The 21,758-nt window shown below is 44.5% G+C and overlaps 6 protein-coding genes across 6 annotated transcripts; 4 read left to right on the forward strand and 2 right to left on the reverse strand.

Annotated features, from left to right (window-relative positions):
- Window positions 1-3,441: 3,441 nt before the first annotated feature.
- J7337_010210 (uncharacterized protein) lies at window positions 3,442-4,151 on the forward strand (the record flags this gene model as incomplete). Its single annotated transcript, XM_044827796.1, has 2 exons — window positions 3,442-4,080; window positions 4,143-4,151. The coding sequence occupies 2 exons, from the start codon at window positions 3,442-3,444 to the stop codon at window positions 4,149-4,151; spliced, it is 648 nt and encodes a 215-aa protein (XP_044676350.1).
- A 1,659-nt stretch (window positions 4,152-5,810) lies between these two features.
- On the forward strand, window positions 5,811-8,336 carry J7337_010211 (uncharacterized protein; the record flags this gene model as incomplete). The annotated part of the gene is made up of 1 exon (XM_044827797.1): window positions 5,811-8,336. The coding sequence occupies one exon, from the start codon at window positions 5,811-5,813 to the stop codon at window positions 8,334-8,336; it is 2,526 nt and encodes an 841-aa protein (XP_044676351.1).
- A 699-nt stretch (window positions 8,337-9,035) lies between these two features.
- J7337_010212 (uncharacterized protein) lies at window positions 9,036-11,857 on the forward strand (the record flags this gene model as incomplete). Its single annotated transcript, XM_044827798.1, has 2 exons — window positions 9,036-10,829; window positions 10,880-11,857. 2 exons carry the CDS (start codon window positions 9,036-9,038, stop codon window positions 11,855-11,857), a joined length of 2,772 nt encoding a protein of 923 aa, XP_044676352.1.
- A 742-nt stretch (window positions 11,858-12,599) lies between these two features.
- On the forward strand, window positions 12,600-14,219 carry J7337_010213 (uncharacterized protein; the record flags this gene model as incomplete). The annotated part of the gene is made up of 1 exon (XM_044827799.1): window positions 12,600-14,219. One exon carries the CDS (start codon window positions 12,600-12,602, stop codon window positions 14,217-14,219), a length of 1,620 nt encoding a protein of 539 aa, XP_044676353.1.
- A 1,098-nt stretch (window positions 14,220-15,317) lies between these two features.
- On the reverse strand, window positions 15,318-16,734 carry J7337_010214 (uncharacterized protein; the record flags this gene model as incomplete). Its single annotated transcript, XM_044827800.1, has 4 exons — window positions 15,318-15,563; window positions 15,611-16,425; window positions 16,478-16,650; window positions 16,715-16,734. The coding sequence occupies 4 exons, from the start codon at window positions 16,732-16,734 to the stop codon at window positions 15,318-15,320; spliced, it is 1,254 nt and encodes a 417-aa protein (XP_044676354.1).
- A 593-nt stretch (window positions 16,735-17,327) lies between these two features.
- On the reverse strand, window positions 17,328-18,929 carry J7337_010215 (uncharacterized protein; the record flags this gene model as incomplete). The annotated part of the gene is made up of 3 exons (XM_044827801.1): window positions 17,328-18,562; window positions 18,625-18,706; window positions 18,759-18,929. 3 exons carry the CDS (start codon window positions 18,927-18,929, stop codon window positions 17,328-17,330), a joined length of 1,488 nt encoding a protein of 495 aa, XP_044676355.1.
- Between the last annotated feature and the right edge of the window lie 2,829 nt (window positions 18,930-21,758).

The following is a 21,758-nucleotide window of genomic DNA, read 5'->3' on the forward strand; positions in this document are numbered from 1 at the left end:
AAAAAAAAAGCTTTTAGCCTTAATAGCTAGACTAGGCCTTTTTTAAACCTAGTAATAGCTAAAAAAGATTTCCTTATAATAGCCTTTTTAAAGCTACTAGTAAATATAATTTATTAAGGTATAGCTTTAAAAGCTAACTTTTTATATATTAGCTACTTTATAGGCTTAAAGAAGCTAAATAAAAGGGTTAAGCCTATAGCTATAAAAAACCTTATTTATAAAATAGCTATAAAAGTAATTTTTATAACTTTTTATAAGTTAAAGATACTATTACCTTTTTAGCTAAGTATAAATAGCTTAGGAAATATTAAATTAGCTATTTTCTTATTAAAAGAGGCTATTTTAAGCCTTAATAATATTAATTTTTAGTATTTAACTTTTATAGATTTTACTAATACTTTTAATTTAGTAAATAGGGTATTTATAGTAGCTTTAGTAATTACTTATACTTTTACTTTTTATAAAGTAATAGCTTAAGCTTATAATAGCTTTTTCCTTTTAATAATTAAAAAGGGCTATTTTTTAGCTTTTTTTAAAAGAGTTAAGTAAAGTAATTTAATAAAACCTTTCCTATTTTCTTTAGCTTTTTAACTTATATTAAAGTCCTTAGTTATTAAGCTATTAAAAGTAGCTTTAGTAATATACTTAAATAATCTTTATATCTTTAACCTGGCTTTTTATAATATATTAGAAATAGTTAGAAAGGTCTTTTTTAAGTCTTTTTTTTAGCTTAACTTAATAAAAAGTAAAAAAATAGTAATAAAAAACTTAAAAAAAGAAGGAATTAAAGCCTTAGGCTTTTTTATAAAACTTATAATATTAAAAAAAGCCTTTTTAAAAGATAAAATAAAGACTTTAAAAGAGGCCTTATTAGCTTTTTAAGACTTTTTTAAGTAATATACTTTACTTCTTTTTAAAAAAAGTATATAGCTCTTTTTAAAATATTTATAGTAATAATTAGACTTTATAAGCTTAAAAGACTTATAAAAAGAAGCTAATACTTTAATTAAAAAGGCTATTATAGCCTTATTAGCTAGGGGCCTTAGTAACTACTTTAAAAAGCCTAGCTTAGACTTTATAGCCCTCTTTATATAAGAAGGAAGTGTTAAAATCCCTTTATATAAGGAGCTAGCTATATAGCTATATTAAGTAGCTAAAGAAGCCTTTAAACCTATTTTAAAAAAAATTAAAATAAAGCTTTTTATAAATATAAGCCCTAGGCTAGGAAAAATAGCTTAAAAAGTACTAAAAGAAGCTAATAAGATTAGGTTATAAAGCTTTTTTTAAGACTTATTTACTAGCTATAAGTAAGCTAAGTTAAAAAATACTAGTTATTTAAGCTATAAATAGCTTAAAGTCTTACTTATAAAAAAAGACTTATTTTTTATAAATTTTAAGATTATAAAAGCTTTAAAAAATAAGCTTTTTTATTTTATTAAACTTCCTAGCTTACTTTATAGCTTTTATAAAGCTATAATAGCCTTAAGCTATAAAAATACCTATAAAAGTATAAATAAAAAGTAGATTATAAAGTATAATAAGGTTATAAGAGCTTTTTATAAAGCTTTTAATAGCTAATTTATTTTAAAAATTAAAAAAAAACCTTTAGTAAATAAAAAGACTAGCCTTAAGGCTAATTTAGCTATAACCTTAAAAATAAGCTAGTATTACTATAATATTTAAATTATTACTATTTTTAAAGATTTAATTAAAAAAAACCTTTATAGTATTTTTATAAAAGTTATAAAAAAAAATACTAGAAATACAGGTTATTAAAGGCCTTTTTCTAGCTAATTATTATTTTTATAAATAGCCTTATAGACTTAAAGACTATTAAAACCTATAAAAAGCTCTAGGAGCTTATAAGCCCCTTAATAGCTGCTTAGCTTAATGCTACTATAGGCCTAACTTTAACTAGAATTAGGGCTATCTTAGTAATTTCTATAGTAAGAGAAATCCCTATAAGCCTAGCTAGGTTAGTTTAAAATACCTCTAGAAAGTCTTTTTAAATTTCTTTTAAGCTATTTTAGCCTTATATTTTTTCCCTTTAGCTTATTTAATTATATCTTTTTATAGCTTTTTTAATTATACTTTTTTTTAGCTTTTTTAGTTATATTTTTTTTTACTAGCCTTTTTAGCTATATCCTTTCTTTTATTACCTTTTTCTAACTATATCTCTTTTTATTAACCTTTCCTATTATCTCTCTTTTTACTTTATTAGCTATACCTCTTTTTCTATTTTTTTTACTTTTCTCTTATTTATTAAAAAAAATCTTTACTTTTTTATACTAGATTTTAATTAAAGAAAAATACTTAAGTAAAGATAGCTTAAATAGTTAATACTAACCCTATCTAAACTTTAAGAAAAAAAAGTTATATAATATAATAAGGGCCGTGAAACTTAAATAGCCTGGTATAAAATCTTAAACTATTTAAGTATTAGAACAAGGGTTTTACTGCTAGAGTTATACTTTACTTTTCCCTATTAGAGGTTTTACTGGCCACGATAGACTCGCCGAAAGAGGAAGAATAGCCTGAGCCGTCATTGTGTCGTCAAGGTGTTATTGCTGGCACATAAACCGTCTCAACTTATACAGGACTCTAGGACTTTACAAACCACCCTCAGGGAATTCCAGTTACTTTAATCTTTAAGTAGGCTCGAGGCATCTAATAAAGTGTCCCCGTATGCACATGCAAGTCGAGGCCCAGGTGAGCAATATACATAAGTCCAATACCCGCCATTGTTTCGTCATATCATCTTCTATCTTCTCGCAATTCCACTAGCGCCTACCTAAATTGTCTCATGACCAGCAGTAAGCGGTTGAAACTATGGACTTAGAAGTAAGCTAACTCTCATTACTCTGAGAAAGAATGCATTGCCTGAGTATACCCCAGGCGGTAAGCGACCAGTTGTCTCTGCATATGATAATGTATGCAATTTTTGTCACTTGGCTAGCTGAAAGTCTTTTACTGAATCAGGCTGTGCAGGCGCCGAGCCGTAAAGTAGGAGATAGCGTGCACTTGCTCAACACAGATGGATCCAGAGAGGGCCCGTATCTTGTTGCGACAGCTCCAGTGTCCGGACAATGTACGCTTTTTTATACCAATGGGAGCCCGTTTAGAAACAATGCAGATAGTGATGTGGATGAGCTCGAGGCCTGTTGAACGACCGTGGCGAGATAAACAATGATAAGCACGCATGGTTGGGGCGCATGATTCCTCACATCATTTTGGTGGCTTTTCAGGCAGAAATGCATTTGGGGCAGTGTAAGGCAGCCAAAAGGCTCAGTACATTGAAACAACAGTGCATAGGCATCCGAAGCAGCATGGATTGAGACCAGTCACATACATATTCCGCTACCCCTCATTGATAAGACTTATGACAAGTCGGGCCCTGTGTACAATGTCGCAAGTCAACCTCAAGACGATCTAAACCAAGCAATGGCCAAAAATGAGCCTGTTTCGCCGGGGCATCATGCCATCCTAATTGGAATCGGCACTTATCCTGCCGAATACAAGGCATCGCTGAAGGGCTGTGTCCGCGACAAGCAGCAAATCAGATCATTGCTAGAACAGCAACCTTTTCATATCAACATCCAGACCTTGACAGCTATGCAAACCTCTGACAGCAGCACCACAGGGCCAGTTGAACATCCTGCCACGTTACTAACATATGACAACGTAATCAAGGCTTTCAGCGAGTTAGCCGACGTCGCTCAATCTGGAGATTACATCTACATCCATTCCTCTGGCCATGGCGCCCGCATGACTCCTGAAACCACCAAACCATTCTCCAACCAGCATACTGGAGATTTAACTCTAGTTCTTCTTGGTGGTGAGAATGGAGACGAAGTGAAGCCCCTTGGAGGGTACAAATTAGCGGTATATCTAAATGCAATGGTGGAAAAGCGTCTGGTTGTCACTCTAGCTCTTGACTGCTGTTTTGCGGCGAGTGTCTATTGCCTGGACCGTCCTAATATTCGATTCCTCCGAACTGGCCCAGGTCTTGCATCTGCGTACTTCGCCGACAAAAGCTTGTCGGAACAAGACAAGGAAGCGACTGGCTCAGAGTATCGTGATGTTAATATACTACCAAGCTTTTTGATAAACCCACAAAGCTATATACTTCTTATAGCTCATAGTCATTATAAAGAGGCAAGCAAGATAATCTATTTATATAAGGCATATAATATAAGCTATTAGCTATAGGGACTATTAACTTATAATACTACTTTTATTAAACTTAATTTAGGCAATATACTAGCTACTTAATATAATTATTTAAAATAAACTTTATAAGCTTATTTAATAATAATTCTATTTAATATAAAAGAGAACTCTAAATACTTTCTTAAAGGATAAAATAATCTAGTCCTTATTATAAGGAGGAAGGGTTAAACTGATCAAGGTTAGGTAATATTAAGTTATAAGGTGGCGAATAGTCGGTTATAATAAAGTAATTCTAATATAATTAAGATAATCTATAAAGGTAAATCTCATAGCGCCTTATTCCATTTTCTAAACTCAAGCCTAAGAGATGCCGGATTAAACCGCAAATGCAAAAACATCTTCTGCTGTCTCAGCTCCAAGTTTCGTGGTCACCCACACTCTCGTAAATGTTGAACAAGATGCAGGCAAGACATCCATATTCGAACTGAAGCTTCAGAACACTGGTTCCAAGGTTCTGTATCTGTACATTCTTGACCTTGGTCCTCTTTGGCAGATTGAAAATATATACTGTGGCAGATACGCAGTGATTCCCCCTTGTAACCAGAATGAGAGATTCATGACAGGCCGCTTGACCAAGAAGTTCAGAACCATGGTACCTGGTCAATTGAGACAGTAAAGCATAGAAGAGTGCCATGATACTCTTAAAGTATTTATCACGTCTCAGCCGACTTCCTTTGATTAGCTGGAGCTTCCCAAGATTGGACATGTTCTCAAGAAGAGGTCACCAACCGATAAGGAAAGATCTGGAGGCAACTCTATTGAGCAGTGGATTACTTTTAGCTTTCCACTAAAAACCTCTCTTGCAGCAGAGCTAGAAGCCTTGAAGAAGAGTTAAAAGTCCAGCGAGATAGAAGTTCTTTAATCGATATATAACGTTGAACTATTTATACTTCTTTAGCGAGTTTATCTATCATTCCGAGTGTCTATTTAGACTCCAAATTCTTCATTCCATGCCATGCAACAGCCAACTACTCCTAATCATAAATCTCATCTTTGTCTATAACATGCCAGGTGCAAATCGAACCCCTATGATTAGTTCATTGTCTATGCAATGTAAGTCACCGTGATAGTTCCAGTCTTATATGGAGGTTAATCATTCCTGTAAGGATTTTATTTATTAGTCCTCTCAGCGTTCGTGTCTTGATATCTTGGAGCGACGCCTCTATGTTCTCTATAGCGACTGGTGTCCTTGCCCTCGTGGCCATTGGTGTAGGTATGAGTATAATCCAGCCTCAATTGCTTGCCTGCCTGAATGCGATAATGCTGGTGACATGGTCTTTCGCCACGATATCGCGGATGACGTCACGGCTACCTTGCACATACGACTACAAGGATCGGGAGATATGATGTACTAATTAATATTAATAGTAAGCGCTAAGCCGCCTAGTATTAGGCTCTGTTCCTTCCGCCTGCTTAGAAGTACGTCATTTGGCTTCGGACGCATGTCGATAAGCGGCACAGAGCCTAGTCTAGGATCTATAAAACGGGTCTGGGCTTGCCCCTGCACCATGAAGGCCCTCTCTACGTGACATCCATTACTCGAAATTAATAACAAAATTGCCAGCCACCACAGATTCAATATGGAAAAGCTCGACCAAGACATCTTGGAAGCCACCAAGAACATACCGACGAAGCCAGAGGGAGAGACCGCTGAAATGGAGTCTCATGAGAAGCTAGCAAACTTACTGATCACACGGTATCAGCAAACTGGAAACTCGGATGACCTTCAGAAATCCTTACGCCATAAGATGCTAATATTTCGCTGGTTGCAATTTCCCATTCAAATATCTCTCTGGTACACGGTCATTATAGACGAAGCCTTGAGTTGTGATGTTTCTTCTCGTTACAAGGAGACCAACAACCTAGAAGACCTTAGAGCAGCCATCACTATCTGCTGGCAAGTCTTCTTTGAGGAGCCGAGCAATGCCGAGCACGAAGCAATACGGGTGAGGCTACCATTTGTACTGCGTACCTTGACACTACAGTTATATGAGAAGTCAGGGAAATTGGGTGACATAGAACTGGCGGCCTCATATTCAAGGCGAGTTTTGCCTTTTATTCCAGATGATGTCGAGGATAGAGCCAACCCTCTCGATGAGTTTGCTAGGACCCTATTCAAGAAATACCAAGTTGAGGAGGATACAGACATCCTCCGGCTTGGAATACAATTATCAAGAGACGCCGTTTCCTGGACTCTTGAAGGTCATATCGAGAAACCTGCCAGAGTTGCTAACCTCGGGGCCTGGCTTCTACGACGCTATGAGAAAAACAGAGACACGAATGATCTTCTAAAAGCAGTCGAAAAGACAGAACTCGCGATCAGTTTGTTGGACAAAGACAATTTCAATCAACTGAGATTTCTTACCAATCTTGCGATCATGCTATCTCGACTGTTGGACCTCACCTGGGATGAGAATGATTCTGATCAGCTTGAGATTATGGCGTCTCGCGAGGATATTAGTAGAGGTTTGCAAGTCAACAGCATTGCACACCCATTGCTTGGAATTGAGGCAGCGAGAGATGCTATCCGTATCTTCAAATTTCACGGAAAGCTGAAAGAAGCGAAGTTACTTACGCAAAAGGCTTTGCAATTATTACCCATGGCCTGCCATCCATCTATCACACGCCAGGACCAGCAATACGCCATTCAACAAATGTCGAGACTCGCTGCCGAAGCTTGCTCCCTATCACTTCTTGTTGGCAAAACGGAGGAAGCGCTTCTGAGTAATGAATTCAGTTGTGAAATCATCCTATATCACCTGATCAAGTATAGAAAGAAACTGTCTCTTCTGGAGCAACAGAGTAAGCGATCGGCAGAACGCTTTGACAAATTTCGATCTACAGCCGCTCAGCCTGTAGATACTACAGACCAGGTCACTATACAGGATCGAGTTGTACCAGAAATTCAGGACTTTGCCCACGACCATGCCTTCGAACTCGCGCTGATCCGGAACCTACCAAACTTTGGAGGGTTCCTCACCTTGCCAAACCTAGACGACCTGGTTGCAGGAGCCACTAATGGGTCAATCGTGATAGTTAATATCACTCCCCTCAGCAGCGATGCCATCATTATCCAAAAGTCTGGACAACGAATCAGGTCCCTCAACTTACCAAATGCAACCTCCGTTGGGAACTCATTTCTTGACAAATATTTCAAGGCTTTCAGTCGTATAAGAAAGTCCCCGGGCATAGAAGATATAGGGAGCGACAGGGATCTGTACGATGAACGCTTTCTGAGTTGGCTATGGAGAGCTTGTGTCGACCCGATTCTCAAGGAGATCGCAGGGTCGCCGTCATCATCGCCAACTCATCGAGTTTGGTGGATTGGGACAGGGATCGCCAGCGTATTTCCGTTTCACGCAGCAGGAAACTCCGAGGGTAACACTTTGGACAGTGTAATCTCGTCTTATATTCCATCTATCACGTCTTTAATCGACGCAAAAACTACCATGACATCTGGTGGTAACAATGGCGAAAGGGCCTCCTCAGTCACGATAGTCACGGCGCCCAGAGATTCAGATGGCTGTCAGACCCCAAATGCTCCAGAACTGCTGCAAACGATAGAGGAGACTATTGGAGAGACCTCCAAGGTGGTGATCCTCTCAGAACCGTCATTTGAAGAGACATTAGAAAGTCTGCACAGGTCCCATGCTATCCATTTTGCTTGCCACGGGTATTCTGATCCTCTCAACCCGTCCCAAAGTTACGTCCAACTTCGCAGGCGCTTATCACCAGGCTCAGACGACGAAAGACTGACAGTAGAGTTGATATCTGATAACACAACCTCGGATAAGGCACAAATCGCTTTCCTCTCATTGTACCCCGTGACAGAGACCAAGACCGAGCGATCAACTGATGGAGGGCTAGGCATCATCAATGCATTCCAATTGGCTGGATTTAGACATGTTGTGGGATCTTTGTCAAACGCTGATGGCGCTTCCCATTTCCATGTTACTAAGAGCTTTCATCAGTCTCTGAAAGAGAACAGGTTGAGTGAAAACACGGATTGGGTGGTGGCAAAGGCACTTCATGATGCTCTGAGGCAAGCCAGAGATCACGATAAAGATCCACGTTGGTGGGCTCCATACATTCACTCGGGCGCTTAAGCAATAGCAGATGAATTAACCTCCAATTATCAGTCTGGGCTCGAATTTATATCCCTACTGGGTGCTGTTGGGAGCAATGGCGAAAGAACCCAGATGGCATTTACCGGATGTCTGCTCATTGTCCCAGCTGTCTACTTGATTACAATACAGAGACTGTATCCAATGACAATAGATATACTATTTGGTATTGTACTCACCGATTGCATTCAATTTGCCAATGAAGAACATCGTCTATCCTTCCATTCAACTCTTTAAAAAAAGCGAACGGTCCAGATGAAGGAAACCGTTACGAAGGTGGAGTGATTGTCGGCCGTGGTTAGGTATCACGAGGACCCAGCTTTATTACCTGAGCTCTTGAGAGCTGCGTCTCGCTCGCATCCCTCGGCCCCTGGGAAGTAGCAATTGCGAGTCGATGGTTAGAAACGCGGATGATTCGGTGACAGGCGATAGATAAATGCACCCCCTCGAAACTCGGGCTAGCTTGTACCGACCCTCCCTGTTGTGAAGGATCGGCCAAGTAAAAATTGGAGAAACTGCCTAAACCCCACTACACTCCCTCCACTCATCACTCGGGGGGTCCGTGGCCTTTAGCTTTAGTGCATCCTGCGCTGTAGGTATAAAAAGTAGTAGTCAAATGGCCTCCGCACTCAACACATACGAAGGATTGCGCCTGTCTTTAGAGCCCTAACAACTGTCATCATGTCTTTGCAAGTTGTTGATGTTGGTTTTGAGCATTATCGCAGCCCCAACACTTTAGGTGTCCATGAGCACAAACCACGTATTTCCTGGCGTCTAATCAACGCCCCTTCAGACTTTGAGCAGCAAGCTTACGAACTGCGCCTGGAGAAGGTCGACGGCCAGAAAAGCCATGTCGTCTGCTCTTCTCAAGTGGAATCTTCAGAATCCCATTTAGTTCCATGGCCAGCTGATGGGTCGCTCGCTTCGCGTCAGAGATACACTGTTTCCATCCGCGTTCGTGGCAAAGGAGAAACATGCTTTTCCGATTGGAGCGAGCAGGCTTGGCTGGAGACAGGCTTGCTCAAGCGAAGTGACTGGAAAGGCAAAGTCATTTCGGCTCCTTGGTCAGAGAAGGACAACGATAAGCCGAAGCCAGAAGATCTCTTTCGCAAGGCATTTACGTTGAATTCTGGCATCACATCCGCTCGCCTCTACATAACCGCCCAGGGCATTTATGAGGCAGAGATCAATGGCCGTCGCGTTGGCGATTACTTCCTCGCGCCCGGTTGGAGCTGCTACGACAACGAATTGACATATCAGACCTACGATGTTACCGACCTGCTGGACAGTAGAGACAATTGTCTGGGTGTCCGTCTTGCTGAAGGCTGGTTTACTGGCAGATTAAGTTTTGATGGTGGTATACGCAACAGATATGGCACGCGCACAAGCCTCCTTGCACAGCTTGAATTGCAGTATTCCGACGGTTCTTCGCAGCTCATTACAACTGATGATGACTGGATGGTAGCTCAAGGCCCCATTCGCCTCGCCGAACTTTACAACGGCGAAAAGTACGATGCTACTGTTGAGTTACCTGGCTGGTCTTCTCACGAGCACGTCGCTGGGCATTGGGAGAGCGCCGTTGCGTTGCCATTTATTTCTGAAAAGATCAACTTGACAGCCGGCTATCGCGAGCCTGTCAGACGAATTGAGACACTGAAACCAGTTTCTAAGATCACAACACCAACTGGCAAGACGATTCTCGATTTCGGTCAGAACCTGGTGGGGTATGTTCGAATCAAAGCTGTTCAAGGACAACGTGGTCACGAGGTCACACTGAAGCACGCCGAGGTCCTCGAAAATGGAGAATTGGGTGTTAGACCTCTCCGCGTCTGTGACGCCACTGATGTCTACACACTCAGAGGAGATATTGAGCCCGAGGCATACGAGCCTCGATTCACATATCACGGCTTCCGTTATGTTCAGATCGAAAATTGGCCTTCACAAGACCAAGATGTTGTCGCTGCTCTCGAGGCTGTTGTCTGCCATACCGATATGGAAGAACAAGGAACCTTTGCATGCTCCGATAGTAAACTGAACCAATTATTCAGTAATGTCCGCTGGAGTATGCGAGACAACTTCCTCTCCATTCCAACAGACTGCCCACAGCGCGATGAGCGACTTGGCTGGACTGGCGATCTGGCCTTGTTCGCGCCAACAGCTACTTACATCTATGGCTGTTACCCGATTCTTCGAGACTGGCTCAAAGGCGTATGGTTTGACCAGCAGCGACAGGGAGGAGTGCCTCCAATGGTATCGCCAAACATTCTCGACAGATGCAGGATCTGGGGTCCTGTTTGGCCTTGCGCTATCTGGCATGATGTGGTCGTCTTGGCTCCTTGGGCGCTGTATGAAGAAACGGCTGATGATGCTATCTTGGCTGATCAGTTCGAGTCCATGGAAACGTGGTTCAAAGTCATCCCCAGGAACAAGGATCGTTGCACCCATCTTTGGGATTTCAATGCGGATCAACTGTCTGTAAGTCTTTCGTCGCGAATTTTTGAAGCCACTTTTGTTGACCTAGCCAGGACTGGCTTGACCCAAGCGCTCCCCCCGACGATGCTGCCAAAGCTACGACGGATCCTCCACTGGTAGCCAACGCGTTTTTGATCAACTCTCTTGACATCACGGCCCGCGTCTGCGGTGTTCTTGGCAAGACTAAAGATCATTTGTTCTATAAATCGTGGGCCGACAATGCGCGAGCAGAATTCACCGAAGAATACGTCTCCCCGAGTGGTCGCCTTGTGTCAGACACACAGACTGCCTATTCATTAGCGATTTGCTTCAAACTTCTCAATCAGGACCAGATATCACGAGCTGGGTCGCGGCTTGCAGAAATTGTTCGACGAAATGCCTTCCGCATCGGTACTGGCTTTGCTGGTACGCCTTTTGTCTGCGAAGCCCTCACTTTGACCGGTCACAGTAACGTTGCTTATTCCATGCTTCTCAATGAAAAATGCCCCTCATGGTTATATGCTATCTCGATGGGTGCTACTACGACTTGGGAACGCTGGGACAGTATGCTACCCGACGGATCAATCAACCCTGGCGAGATGACCAGCTTCAATCATTACGCTTATGGGGCGATCGCCAAGTTTATGGTTGAACGACTTGCTGGGTTGCAGCGACTTGAAGCAGGATGGAAGAGGTCGAGGGCCCAGCCTGTCGTCGGAGGCCATTTTACCTGGGCATCTGCGTCGCATCTTACGCCTTACGGCAGAGTGTCGAGTTCGTGGAAGCTTGAGGGCGATGAGGCAGGAAAGCAGGTTCTTCGTGTAGACGTAGAGGTGCCCCCCAGCACGACTATGGAAGTTGTGCTGCCTGGTGAGAACGACACTCATAAGACTGAAGTTGTCGGATCAGGAAGGTGGTCTTTCACAGTAGATTATAAGAAGCAAGGAGAGTGGCCTGTGAAGGAGATCAAGTTTATCTTGGCCAAGATTGTTGAGGACTTTCAGAGGGAAGAACAGCTCAAGGCACAGGGTCCAAACGGCATCAAGACTTGATTAGGTCAGCTACAATACTACATCGACTTGAACTGGAGCATTCCTCTTTCTTGCCACATATAGGACTACAATTCTAGCAAATTCCTTCACAGTATCATGCCTGGTGCACGGCTTCATATCGGCAAAACCATGTCCTTGGATGATCTGAGATGTGAAGAGTGTCTTGTTCGGTGTATTACATCGCGAGAAACCCCTTGTATACTGAAATGGTTCAACGCCTCATCATTCTAATCAACGTCGCAAGCAGTCACATCCATGGACAGCCAGGTTCATCGCACGATCCGATGATCCTTCCCGATATTCATGCATTCGATTCGGCGGATCAGCAACCGAATAATGACCTGAATCACGAGTCAAATTCCTACTTGGTCTACCGAACCATTTCCGAGTCGCCAATGAAATGAATCGAAAGCCGGCGCTAGTATAGTCAAGCCGGCTTTGACGAGTCGCCATTGGACTGTAATAGCTTCCCCCTTCTGGTCTAGACCCTTGTCTCAGTCCACCCTCAGCTTTTCTCCCCATCTGGGGCCCCGCACTTTGGTGTACCAGCAGGTTGGAGAAGCTTTTCCATCCGGGGATCTTTGCACCGCGATGCCAATGGTAACACTCTCTTCTCGTCTATTATATAAGATGCATCGCCTGCTGTCACTGATGTTCATTCCTCAGCACTCTCCACAAGATCCATTGTCTGTCTCTTAACTCCAATACTTTTCCCTATATCTTCTCCACATCCTGCCTCCCAATGGAGAAGCCTGAATCAACCGCTCATGTTGAGCGATCAGACTCTAAGACCACCCACGTCTCTCCAGACCATACTCGCGGTCATGCCATTCAACACCAAGAGCATAATCGAACCTACCTCCAGACCCTGCGACGCGATCCATGGCTTCTCCTATGGATCGGAGTCATGCTCTGGACTCTCATCGTCCGCGGCTTCGAGAACCAGTCTTCCGGTTCTGTAATTAGCATTCCCGTGTTCAAAGAGCGATTCGGAAAACAACTCGACGACGGTTCATACTTTATCGAGACGAGCTGGCAATCTGCACTCAGCGGAGGCTCCAACGGTGCTGCCATCTTTGGAGCCTGGGCCTCTTCATACTTTGCTGATCTGATTGGCTTCAAACCTGTTATTCTGATTGCAGCTGCGATCAACATTGGATCAGTTGGCGTTGAGTTCGCGTCTACGTCGATCGAAATGTTCTTTGCTGGCAAGATGGTCAACTTTGTCGCCATTGGCGCGTTCCAGAACCTATGCACAGCATACGTAGCCGATGTGTCACCACTGGCCATTCGATCCACCACAATTGGTTTCTGCAACCTCGCTCAATGCATCGGTCCCTTCATCTCTGCCATCCTTTCCAACTTCAGCTCTCAATGGGAGACAAATTGGTCCTGGCAGTCTCTCATCGTTGCCCAGTGGGGCTTTGCCGGTGTTGCTCTGATCGGCCAACTCTTTATGCCTGAGAGTCCTGTCTATCTGGTCCGTAAGGGAAAGATGGAAAAGGCCCGTATGGCTCTTGAGCGCATGTACTCGGACCCCGAAGACGCGTCTGGACATCTTGAACGTATCAAGTTGACTCTCGAAGAAGCCGACTCGCAGAATCTTGGCTCATACCTCGACTGCTTCAAGGGCACCAACCTTCGACGATCCCTTATCGCTATTATGGTGTTTCTTTCTGAGCCCATGTCAGGTCTTGGATTCGTCTCCAATTATGGTGCCCTCATGTACCAGTACCTCGGAATTAGCGACAAGAAGTCCTTTCAGATTCAGATTGGCGCTCAAATTCTCTCCATGTCCGGTGCAACAATCGCTTTCCTCGTTGGCGACTTTTATGGACGTCGGCCCATGTACCTCGCTGGGTGCATTGGCCTCTCTCTGCTTCTCATCTGTATGGGAATCTCTGGTTCAATCGACACTACCGCTGCTGTCACGGCTTCTGTTGGATTTTACACCATGTACAACTTTTTTTATAATGTCGGCGTTGGATCAACTGTGTACACCCTTGCGGGAGAGATTCCCACGTCCGTCCTCCGTACCAAGACCCTCGCTATCTCAATTTCCATCTCCTCAGCCGTCAACACCATGTGGTCGTTTGTCGCGCCCTACATGTTTAACCCTGGATACGGTAACCTCAAGGCTAAGATCGGCTTCGTCTATGGAGCTTTCATGGTGATCTTTGCTGTTCTGGCATTCCTCTTCGTGCCCGAGACTCGCATGCGAAGTTACGAGGAGCTGGACGAGCTTTTCATGAACAAAGTACCCACGCGTCAATTCCGCACGTATGTTACTCTTGCTGAGCGTCGCGCTGAGGAGGCATATGCGATTGAACATGGGTTGAAGGATACTGTCAAGGATGTCTGATATTGAGTGTCAATTGTAACTGGCGTATTATTTGGGACCTCCTTGTTCTAAATTCACTTCCATAGCTCGTCATTATTGAATCTAAATGAATGAGTATATTAAAGCTTATGTAAATAAATATCTTATTTCACTCTTTTTAGTGTTTATGTTACATGATGAATCTTGTTTAAACAGCGATTTTATGAATAGGACTTTATCTGCAGGGTAGGCAGGTCCCTGGCTTCCTCATCTCTTGAGGCACTAAACACTGACGGTCATTCCATGGCCAATTGCTCAGACCTCAGCCTGGAATAGCATCTGAGCCAGCAACTAATCTCGGCCTAGCTGTGATGTTTTTCATTGTCCAAACATGTCCTTTTTCTTCCTTGCTGGCGCTCTAGATGCTACATTTGCTGCCCAGGTGTGTGGAGTCGAATTGGGTTGGCAAATCAAGGTTCTCGAGTCAGGAGTCAGAAATGAGGGGGCACACTTAGCTCCGGCTTTGGCATCATATGATTGGACATATTTCCCGGGTTTGACTTGCTTCGATTGGCTTCCATCTACAGAGGTCTCCCCCACTTCGGCTGTTTAGCCGGCATCTTCTTACTAACGTGACACCCTGAACCGTTCACCCCAGTGATAACACCATCGCGTCGCGTCGCGGTAGCTACGCGATGCTAGCTTTCAACCATTGCCTGGCGGTTTTCATGATACACATTCAGAGTTTGTATTGCGTTTTGAAATCATCTCCTCACGTCTTAATTATTTGGATCATCTAATACTCATCATGTCTCGGTGTCATAGTTCTGTATATCTTTGTTGAATCACTGTTGATACTACTGTTTATTACCTTGGCATTAGTTATCATTTCACGGGGCGAATGTGCTTAGTCAGGCGAATTCTGTTCAATTAACTACGGCTTCGTTTGCCCGCTAAAGGGCTCTTTTGACTTTTAGATAAAACTCTTTCTTTATTTATCTTGATTAAAGTTGCTTGAGATGCTGCAGCCTAAAGGTAACCTTATTGATTAAGTTTATTAAGATTTCAGTCTGGCCAGAGACTTTATGGTTGATACTTTTGTGGCTGTTATTGGAATATCTGGGTCCCATTTATTGGTCGTTACTGGGTCAAGGCTATAAAATAGTTCTGTATATCCATAATCATGGCCTGAGTGATGCGACCTCGTTCAAGATGGTCGTTTCCGTTTGTTGCTTCAACACTGGCAGCAGACCAATTATCATCCACCTTATCTTCAAGAGCAAGTGCATGAGCAATAAGAAACTTGACCATCCATCTGTCGAACCGGTAAGACTCGGCATTCATTGATTGAATGCAATTCTTCTGAAAGACAACCAGGCGTTTGATCTGCTTACTGGTGAGAAATGACCGAGGAGTAATAGCGATGTACTTACCATCATCTCCACGCTGGGCCAGTAGTTTCTTAGTTGTACTAAGGATTCGAGGTTTGAACTCAGGCGGTCTCTTGACTCCTCAAGCTCATGAGACTCTCCGAATAGATATGTGTGCAATAACACTGATGAGGACACGATTGTCACATGCCCCACGATGTTGTAGAGTGCTTCGGCCCCAGGGACCTCCCGTGAGGCCTTGAGAACGTCGCATACAATGGCTGCATGGGATTTGCAGGAGCTAGCGTACTTGCGGCCGTTTGTTGTCGGCGGTCGGCGATGATCGAGGTATTGGTAAAATAAAAGCGTATAGTAGTGGTGATAGCCCAGATGAAAAGCTATGAAGACGCGTCCTAAGCCACGGTCGACGAAAGAAGCCAGGTTTTCCCTTGAGAACATCAATCCAGGACCCAAACCCTCCTCGAAAGCCCTGAGCTCAGCTTCAAGTCGTTGCACTGACTCATCTATGAAGGGTTCGTTCCACTCAACCCCATTCGCGAGTTCTTGCTGAAGGTTCTGTATCTCAGCATATAACCCAACCAGTCTGACCATGTGAGCCCACAATCCAGGCTTCCAGTCCAACTCTGTGACGTCTCCATCTCCTGACCTCATGTTGTAGAACATGTATTCGTCGAGTGGCCCTCGAGGTTGTTTGGTTCGCCATCTGAACTGTGGTGATAGGTTAGAGCCTCCACTGGCCCAAGTGTCGATAATGAAGCACGTCCAGAATATGCGTCTCTTGACTTCTCGCATCACACCGTCATCACTTTCGTCAATTTCTCCCAGCTTCAGAATTTGAGTCATTCGACTTGCGAGTCCTGACTGACAATTAGATATCGTTGCAGCTGAAATGAGGGGCTAAAGACGAACCAAAATACAGAGACTCGGCATCTGCGTCACCTTCTCCGAAGAAATTGTTTCCGACAAGAATGCAAGCTTGGATGTTCTCGATGCAGATATGTTCTAGGTCGTTCTTCAGTGCTGCGGTAGCTTGAGCACGATACATCGGCCCACGAGCAACGATGTCAGGGTCTGTGGCGAATCTGGTCTCAGATCAGAGCTGTTGAGCGTGTGCATATGAAACAAGACCTGAGAACTATAACATACCTTGCAGATAAACCCATCATAGCAAGAAGGACAGGTTGTGTGACCGTACCTTCTGCCACGCTGACTTTGAATGTGGGCTCGTGGAAGAGGCTGTGAGGGGAATCATGGATAAAGCGAAAGTAGAGATCCACCAAGTACATCTTCTCATCTTGTGTACAGGTTGACTGACTAAGCCGTGAGGGATACTGAACTTCTGAGGATCTTGGAAGTTGGGGGCTGATGATAGTTGTTGTTGTACACTGCAAGTTTCGCTGAACACACTGGGAGCATGCTGCTGAGCTGTCTGCCCGATCGCATTTGCGTTTAGAACTTCTACAGTTCAAGCACGCTGTTGAGGGTCGCATTACCACGATCTATCAGGTGTTAGATTGTATAGTCAGGAAGAGTAGGAACGGTATCTAAAACGTCATGACCGACTAAGAGGTGATGATAGAGTTAGAATTAGTGGCCCAATGCTCTGTTGTTCAGCGGTTCAGCGGTTCAGCGTGAGATTGCTCCACTAGACCTAACATGGCAGACTTCCCTACTTTAGCCGAGGCTAAGTTCAGGATCCATATTGTGAGAGCCCTTTATAAATTGTGTCTTTTATACTTAGGTCAAGAAAAACAATAACCTAGAGATAGGATGCAGTGAATGATTCCTGCTCCCCTACACGATTCCAAATATCATTCAGTACACCAGCCTGTCGCTGAACAAAATCGCCATATCCCTTCTTGCCTACTATCTCTCCATTATCCCATACAACCATACCGCGTAAGATTGTATATCGTGGCCAGTTTTTCACTGTCCTGCCTTCGTATGGTGTGTAGTCATTGGCGTGGTGTAATGCTTCGTTTCGAATGGTCACGTCGGGCAACTTGTCATTGGGATACCAGATCACAAGATCCGCATCCGACACACCAGGCATCATTGATCCCTTCTTGGGATATAGCCCATACAACTTTGCCGCATTGGTTGATGTCACCTCCACGAATTTCGTTAGGGGCAGCTTGTCAGCAGAAAACACAAGAGGGAGTCTCGTTTCTACCCCAGGAATTCCATTCGGAATGTGCCTGAACTTTCCGACTGGGTGGTCATGTGTAATGCAAGCCTTCTTGCCCTTTTCTGTATCATCATAAGAGAACGGACAATGATCTGAGCTCAGAACAGTAAATGTTCCATTTCGTAGGCCTTCCCAAATAACCTCTTGTGATGCTTCATCGCGTGGGGGTGGCGAGCACACGAACTTAGCACCCTCGAAGCCTGGCGCATCTAGATCACTGCGCGTCAGAAATAGATACTGCGGGCAAGTCTCTGCAAAGATTGGTTGGCCAGCTGTCTGGGCTTGCCTAATGCGATATGTTGCATCTGGGTCACTGATATGCACCAACAAGATAGGTGTATTAGCAATAATAGAGGATAGCACGATGGCACGGTTGGTTGCTTCCGCTTCGAGCGCAGGCGGACGCGATGTTGCATGGTATTTTGGCGCGAAGAGTTTGCTAGCTTCAAGCTGATCTGTCAGCCAGTTCAGAATATCACCATTCTCTGCATGGATCATAGTGAGGATATGGTTGTTACGAGCATGGTGAAGAACCGATAGGATTTGATCGTCGCGGAGTTGGAGCGCCTCATAGGTCATATAGATCTTGAGGGATGTGACGCCCTCGGCTTTGAGCATTCCAAGCTCGGAGAGAGCTGTTTCGGTGGGATTGGAGACAAGGAGATGGAACCCGTAGTCACAGTAAGTGTTCCCTCGAGCCTTGTCATGGGCGTCGGCCAAAGGCTTCAGAAGTGAGGGCTCGTGTCTCTGTTGAGGAGCGAAGCAAACAATCGTAGTACAGCCTCCAGCGATTGCCGAGCGGGTTCCTGGATTTGTGTCAAAATGCGGTCTCTTCATGAATACGGCTGTAGTGTGTTGTACAACTCACCTGTTTCAAATGTATCAGAAGAGGAGCCTTTCCCAAACATGGCAGGTTCTTGTAGATGAACATGGCAATCAACACCACCAGGCTATCCATTGTATGTGAGCGTAACTTTATCCAGAAGTGGAGATGAGACCTACTGTCACATATGCACCCTCGGCATCAATTATTCGCAATGCATTCGTCTCAGCAAGTGATCCCGATGGTGCAAGCAAGGCGATTTTGCCATCCTTGATAGCAACGTCATAAGCACCTATATCAGAGGCTGTAACACATACACCGTTGATAATAACGAGATCGAATGCCTCCATGATGATTTTCATATGAGTTTGCAGCCGTAAGTGTTTTACGAAACGCGGAGCAGCAGTAATGGTGAGGCGGTAGTTTGGGCTGGCAGGTTTGAGTACTGGGACAGCTACTTTAATTTAACACTTTGATTTCTCGCCTATGACAAAGAAGCTGACTGCCTCAACTTTTCATAACCCCGCATCAGCGGCGCAGTCGAGAGAATTCGGATGGTTCCGAGGGTTGAATGCGAAAGATATGGCTTATCGCAGGGTTGGGTTGTGGATTGCTACCATCCTGATTCTGGTTTAGTTCTTATCAGTGGGGCTGGTCAATATTTCCTTCGGTCTGATACAGCATCACTATCTACAGGGAGAAACTGCTTAATGATGACTTGGCATGGTTTGGCAGTGCATTTTTAGTATGATAAATTTTCGGAAACTTCAGTGAACAATCTAGCCTCATAGCAGATGACAACTCCGACTTGCCTATCTCTACAGAACGGCACCAGTAAACCACTCTAGTCCCTCACTCGAGAGAAGTTTCTCAATATCGTGATCCAAGTCCAAGTCTATGCTTTGACGGAAATGAGGGACAAAATTTGTAGCATCAGTAAATCGATCCCCATCGAGGAGTAAGTATGTTGGTTGCGTCAACCCCAACGAGGACTGCGCAGGTATTTCATCAGGGACGCGTCTCCGAGTCTCACAACCCTCCACAGACTCTCTCCTAGCGTGGTACTCATTCCTCTCCCCATAGTTTGATGTGATATTGAAATTACCGTCAAGTACGTGTGGCATGCGGGATTCTCTCGGTCTCGGTCCGTTAATCGCTGTCGCGCCATGTGTCTCTCGACTTGACAAGCGTTCAGCACTGTGATTTCCAAGGTGCTGCCCTTTCACTGCGTCTAGCATTTTCTCTGAAATCGTCTCGAAGACGTCACGGTATTTCTTTGCGCTTGACCACTGTTCTGTGATGACATATAAGACAGTGGAACAGGCCCCGACGTCGCCGATGCGCTCCACCGAATAGATAGAGGGACACATGCGAATACAGTAAATTAACGTGAAGCCAGCAAGGAAAACTGCGTGCAGATCTCTCAGTGAGAATGGAATCGGTGACAGACGATGGAGGCGCCTGTAGAGCCGGCATATTTGTCCAGATGACTCGGCGCATGCCGTGTAGTCGGTTGTCTCAAATGGGTAATTGTGACAGTTCTCGGTCATTAATGGTTGAAGTAATGACCTTCGGGCTTTGTGATATTCTAGTAAAAGCTCAGTCTTTTCCATCTCGACAGACCTTTTGAGAAATCCTTGGTCTTGGGAAGTTTCTGAAGACGACGACTCTTCGCTGTCAGCATTATCCTGTTCACGTAAGAGGTCCGTAAGCCTTCTCGAACCATCAGACCCCTTGGAAGCGTCTTCACTGAACGTCGCTAGAACTTGCTTTTTCCACTGGTCCAGTTGTTGAAGCAATTTGGATGTTGTTGTTCGCAGGCCCTCCTTTGCTGGAGTTTTCTTTATTCGTGACAGGGCCAGACGAATCTCGCTGTGGATTTGGTACAGCTGTATATGTTGCCGGTGAAAACTGAGGGCAGCTTTATACTCTGAACCATGGTCCAGGCTATGTTGTGGCATTTGATCTGGAGTGGTGGCATGATCACCATGGTCCATAGCCGCCGGCAAAGAAAGGTCAATTTCTTCGTCTGAGAGAGCAAATGGCCGACCTAGAACTAGAGCTGTTTTCCTCTCGAAAATATAGGCACTCCAGAATAATCTCTTCCGATAGTGGTCCACTTCCATATTTTGGCGATCTACGTGGCGTTGTTTGTGGAGTCCAAGTTCGAGACATTGACGAATAGCTAGGCCCGCAAGATGCCATACACTCGTACCTTTGGTTGGCATGACCTCGTCAGCGAGCGGACACATGAGCAGAGTAACATTAATAAGGATTTGCTTACCGTAAGGAGAGCGCATTGAATGGATCGCAAGAAGTAACGTCACCTCGATGGACTTGGTGCTCGTAAACTTGAGGTCTTGACGAATATGCTCCATTGCTCGAAGAAAATGTCCCTCAGGAACTGTACTCGAAATGCTGAACCTTTGAAGCAGCTGAAGGCACCTGGAACCAATGGCGTATACTAAATGCATTATTGTCAAGTCAATATGCTCTGTACTAAGAGATTCTTGCCCATCTCGTCGTTTGGTGATAGAGCGATGCAATTGCCACAACCTTTCCAAGTTCAAGAACGGATACAAGGGATGCACGAGTGCCAGATAAGCCCGTATATAGCTCGCCCCTGCATTGTATTTGGGAGGTTCGGCCAATGTGATGTTGGCTTTTGGCACTTGGTGCGAGAAGGGTCTGTCTGCGAGCTGAGGTAGAGACACGTCCACGGGGTTTTCCCCTGAATCAATGGCAACCTGAACAAAATGTGCAAGGCTTAGACCAGCTGAGAAGCCAAAGTAATGCGGTTCGGCCCCTGCGCACGAGGATAGGACCCCCAGACCCAGCGCAAGTTGACCAGAACGCTCTGCTCCAGAGGTCACCTCAGTAATTTCTCGTGAACGACCTGGTGCAGGGCTTTCTGACGGAGCGGTTGTTGGCAAATTCTCTACTCGTCTTTCGCGAAGATCCTCAGTGCTGGTTACCTGATTTGGAGAAGACTCGTCCATCACGAGATTTGCCTCCAATTGGCGAACTCGCTCTTCCAGCCTCTTGACATAGGACGATGGGTAGGCTTGGTTGCTGTATATGCACGGCACCTTTGCCTTGTCACAATTTGAGCAGGCTGGGCTCGTGTTGTCGCACTAGTTTTGTCTCAGTTAGCATGCAGATCGATCGCGACCGTGAAG

Source organism: Fusarium musae, chromosome 8 (genome assembly GCF_019915245.1).
Source record: "Fusarium musae strain F31 chromosome 8, whole genome shotgun sequence".
Taxonomy (NCBI): domain Eukaryota; kingdom Fungi; phylum Ascomycota; class Sordariomycetes; order Hypocreales; family Nectriaceae; genus Fusarium; species Fusarium musae.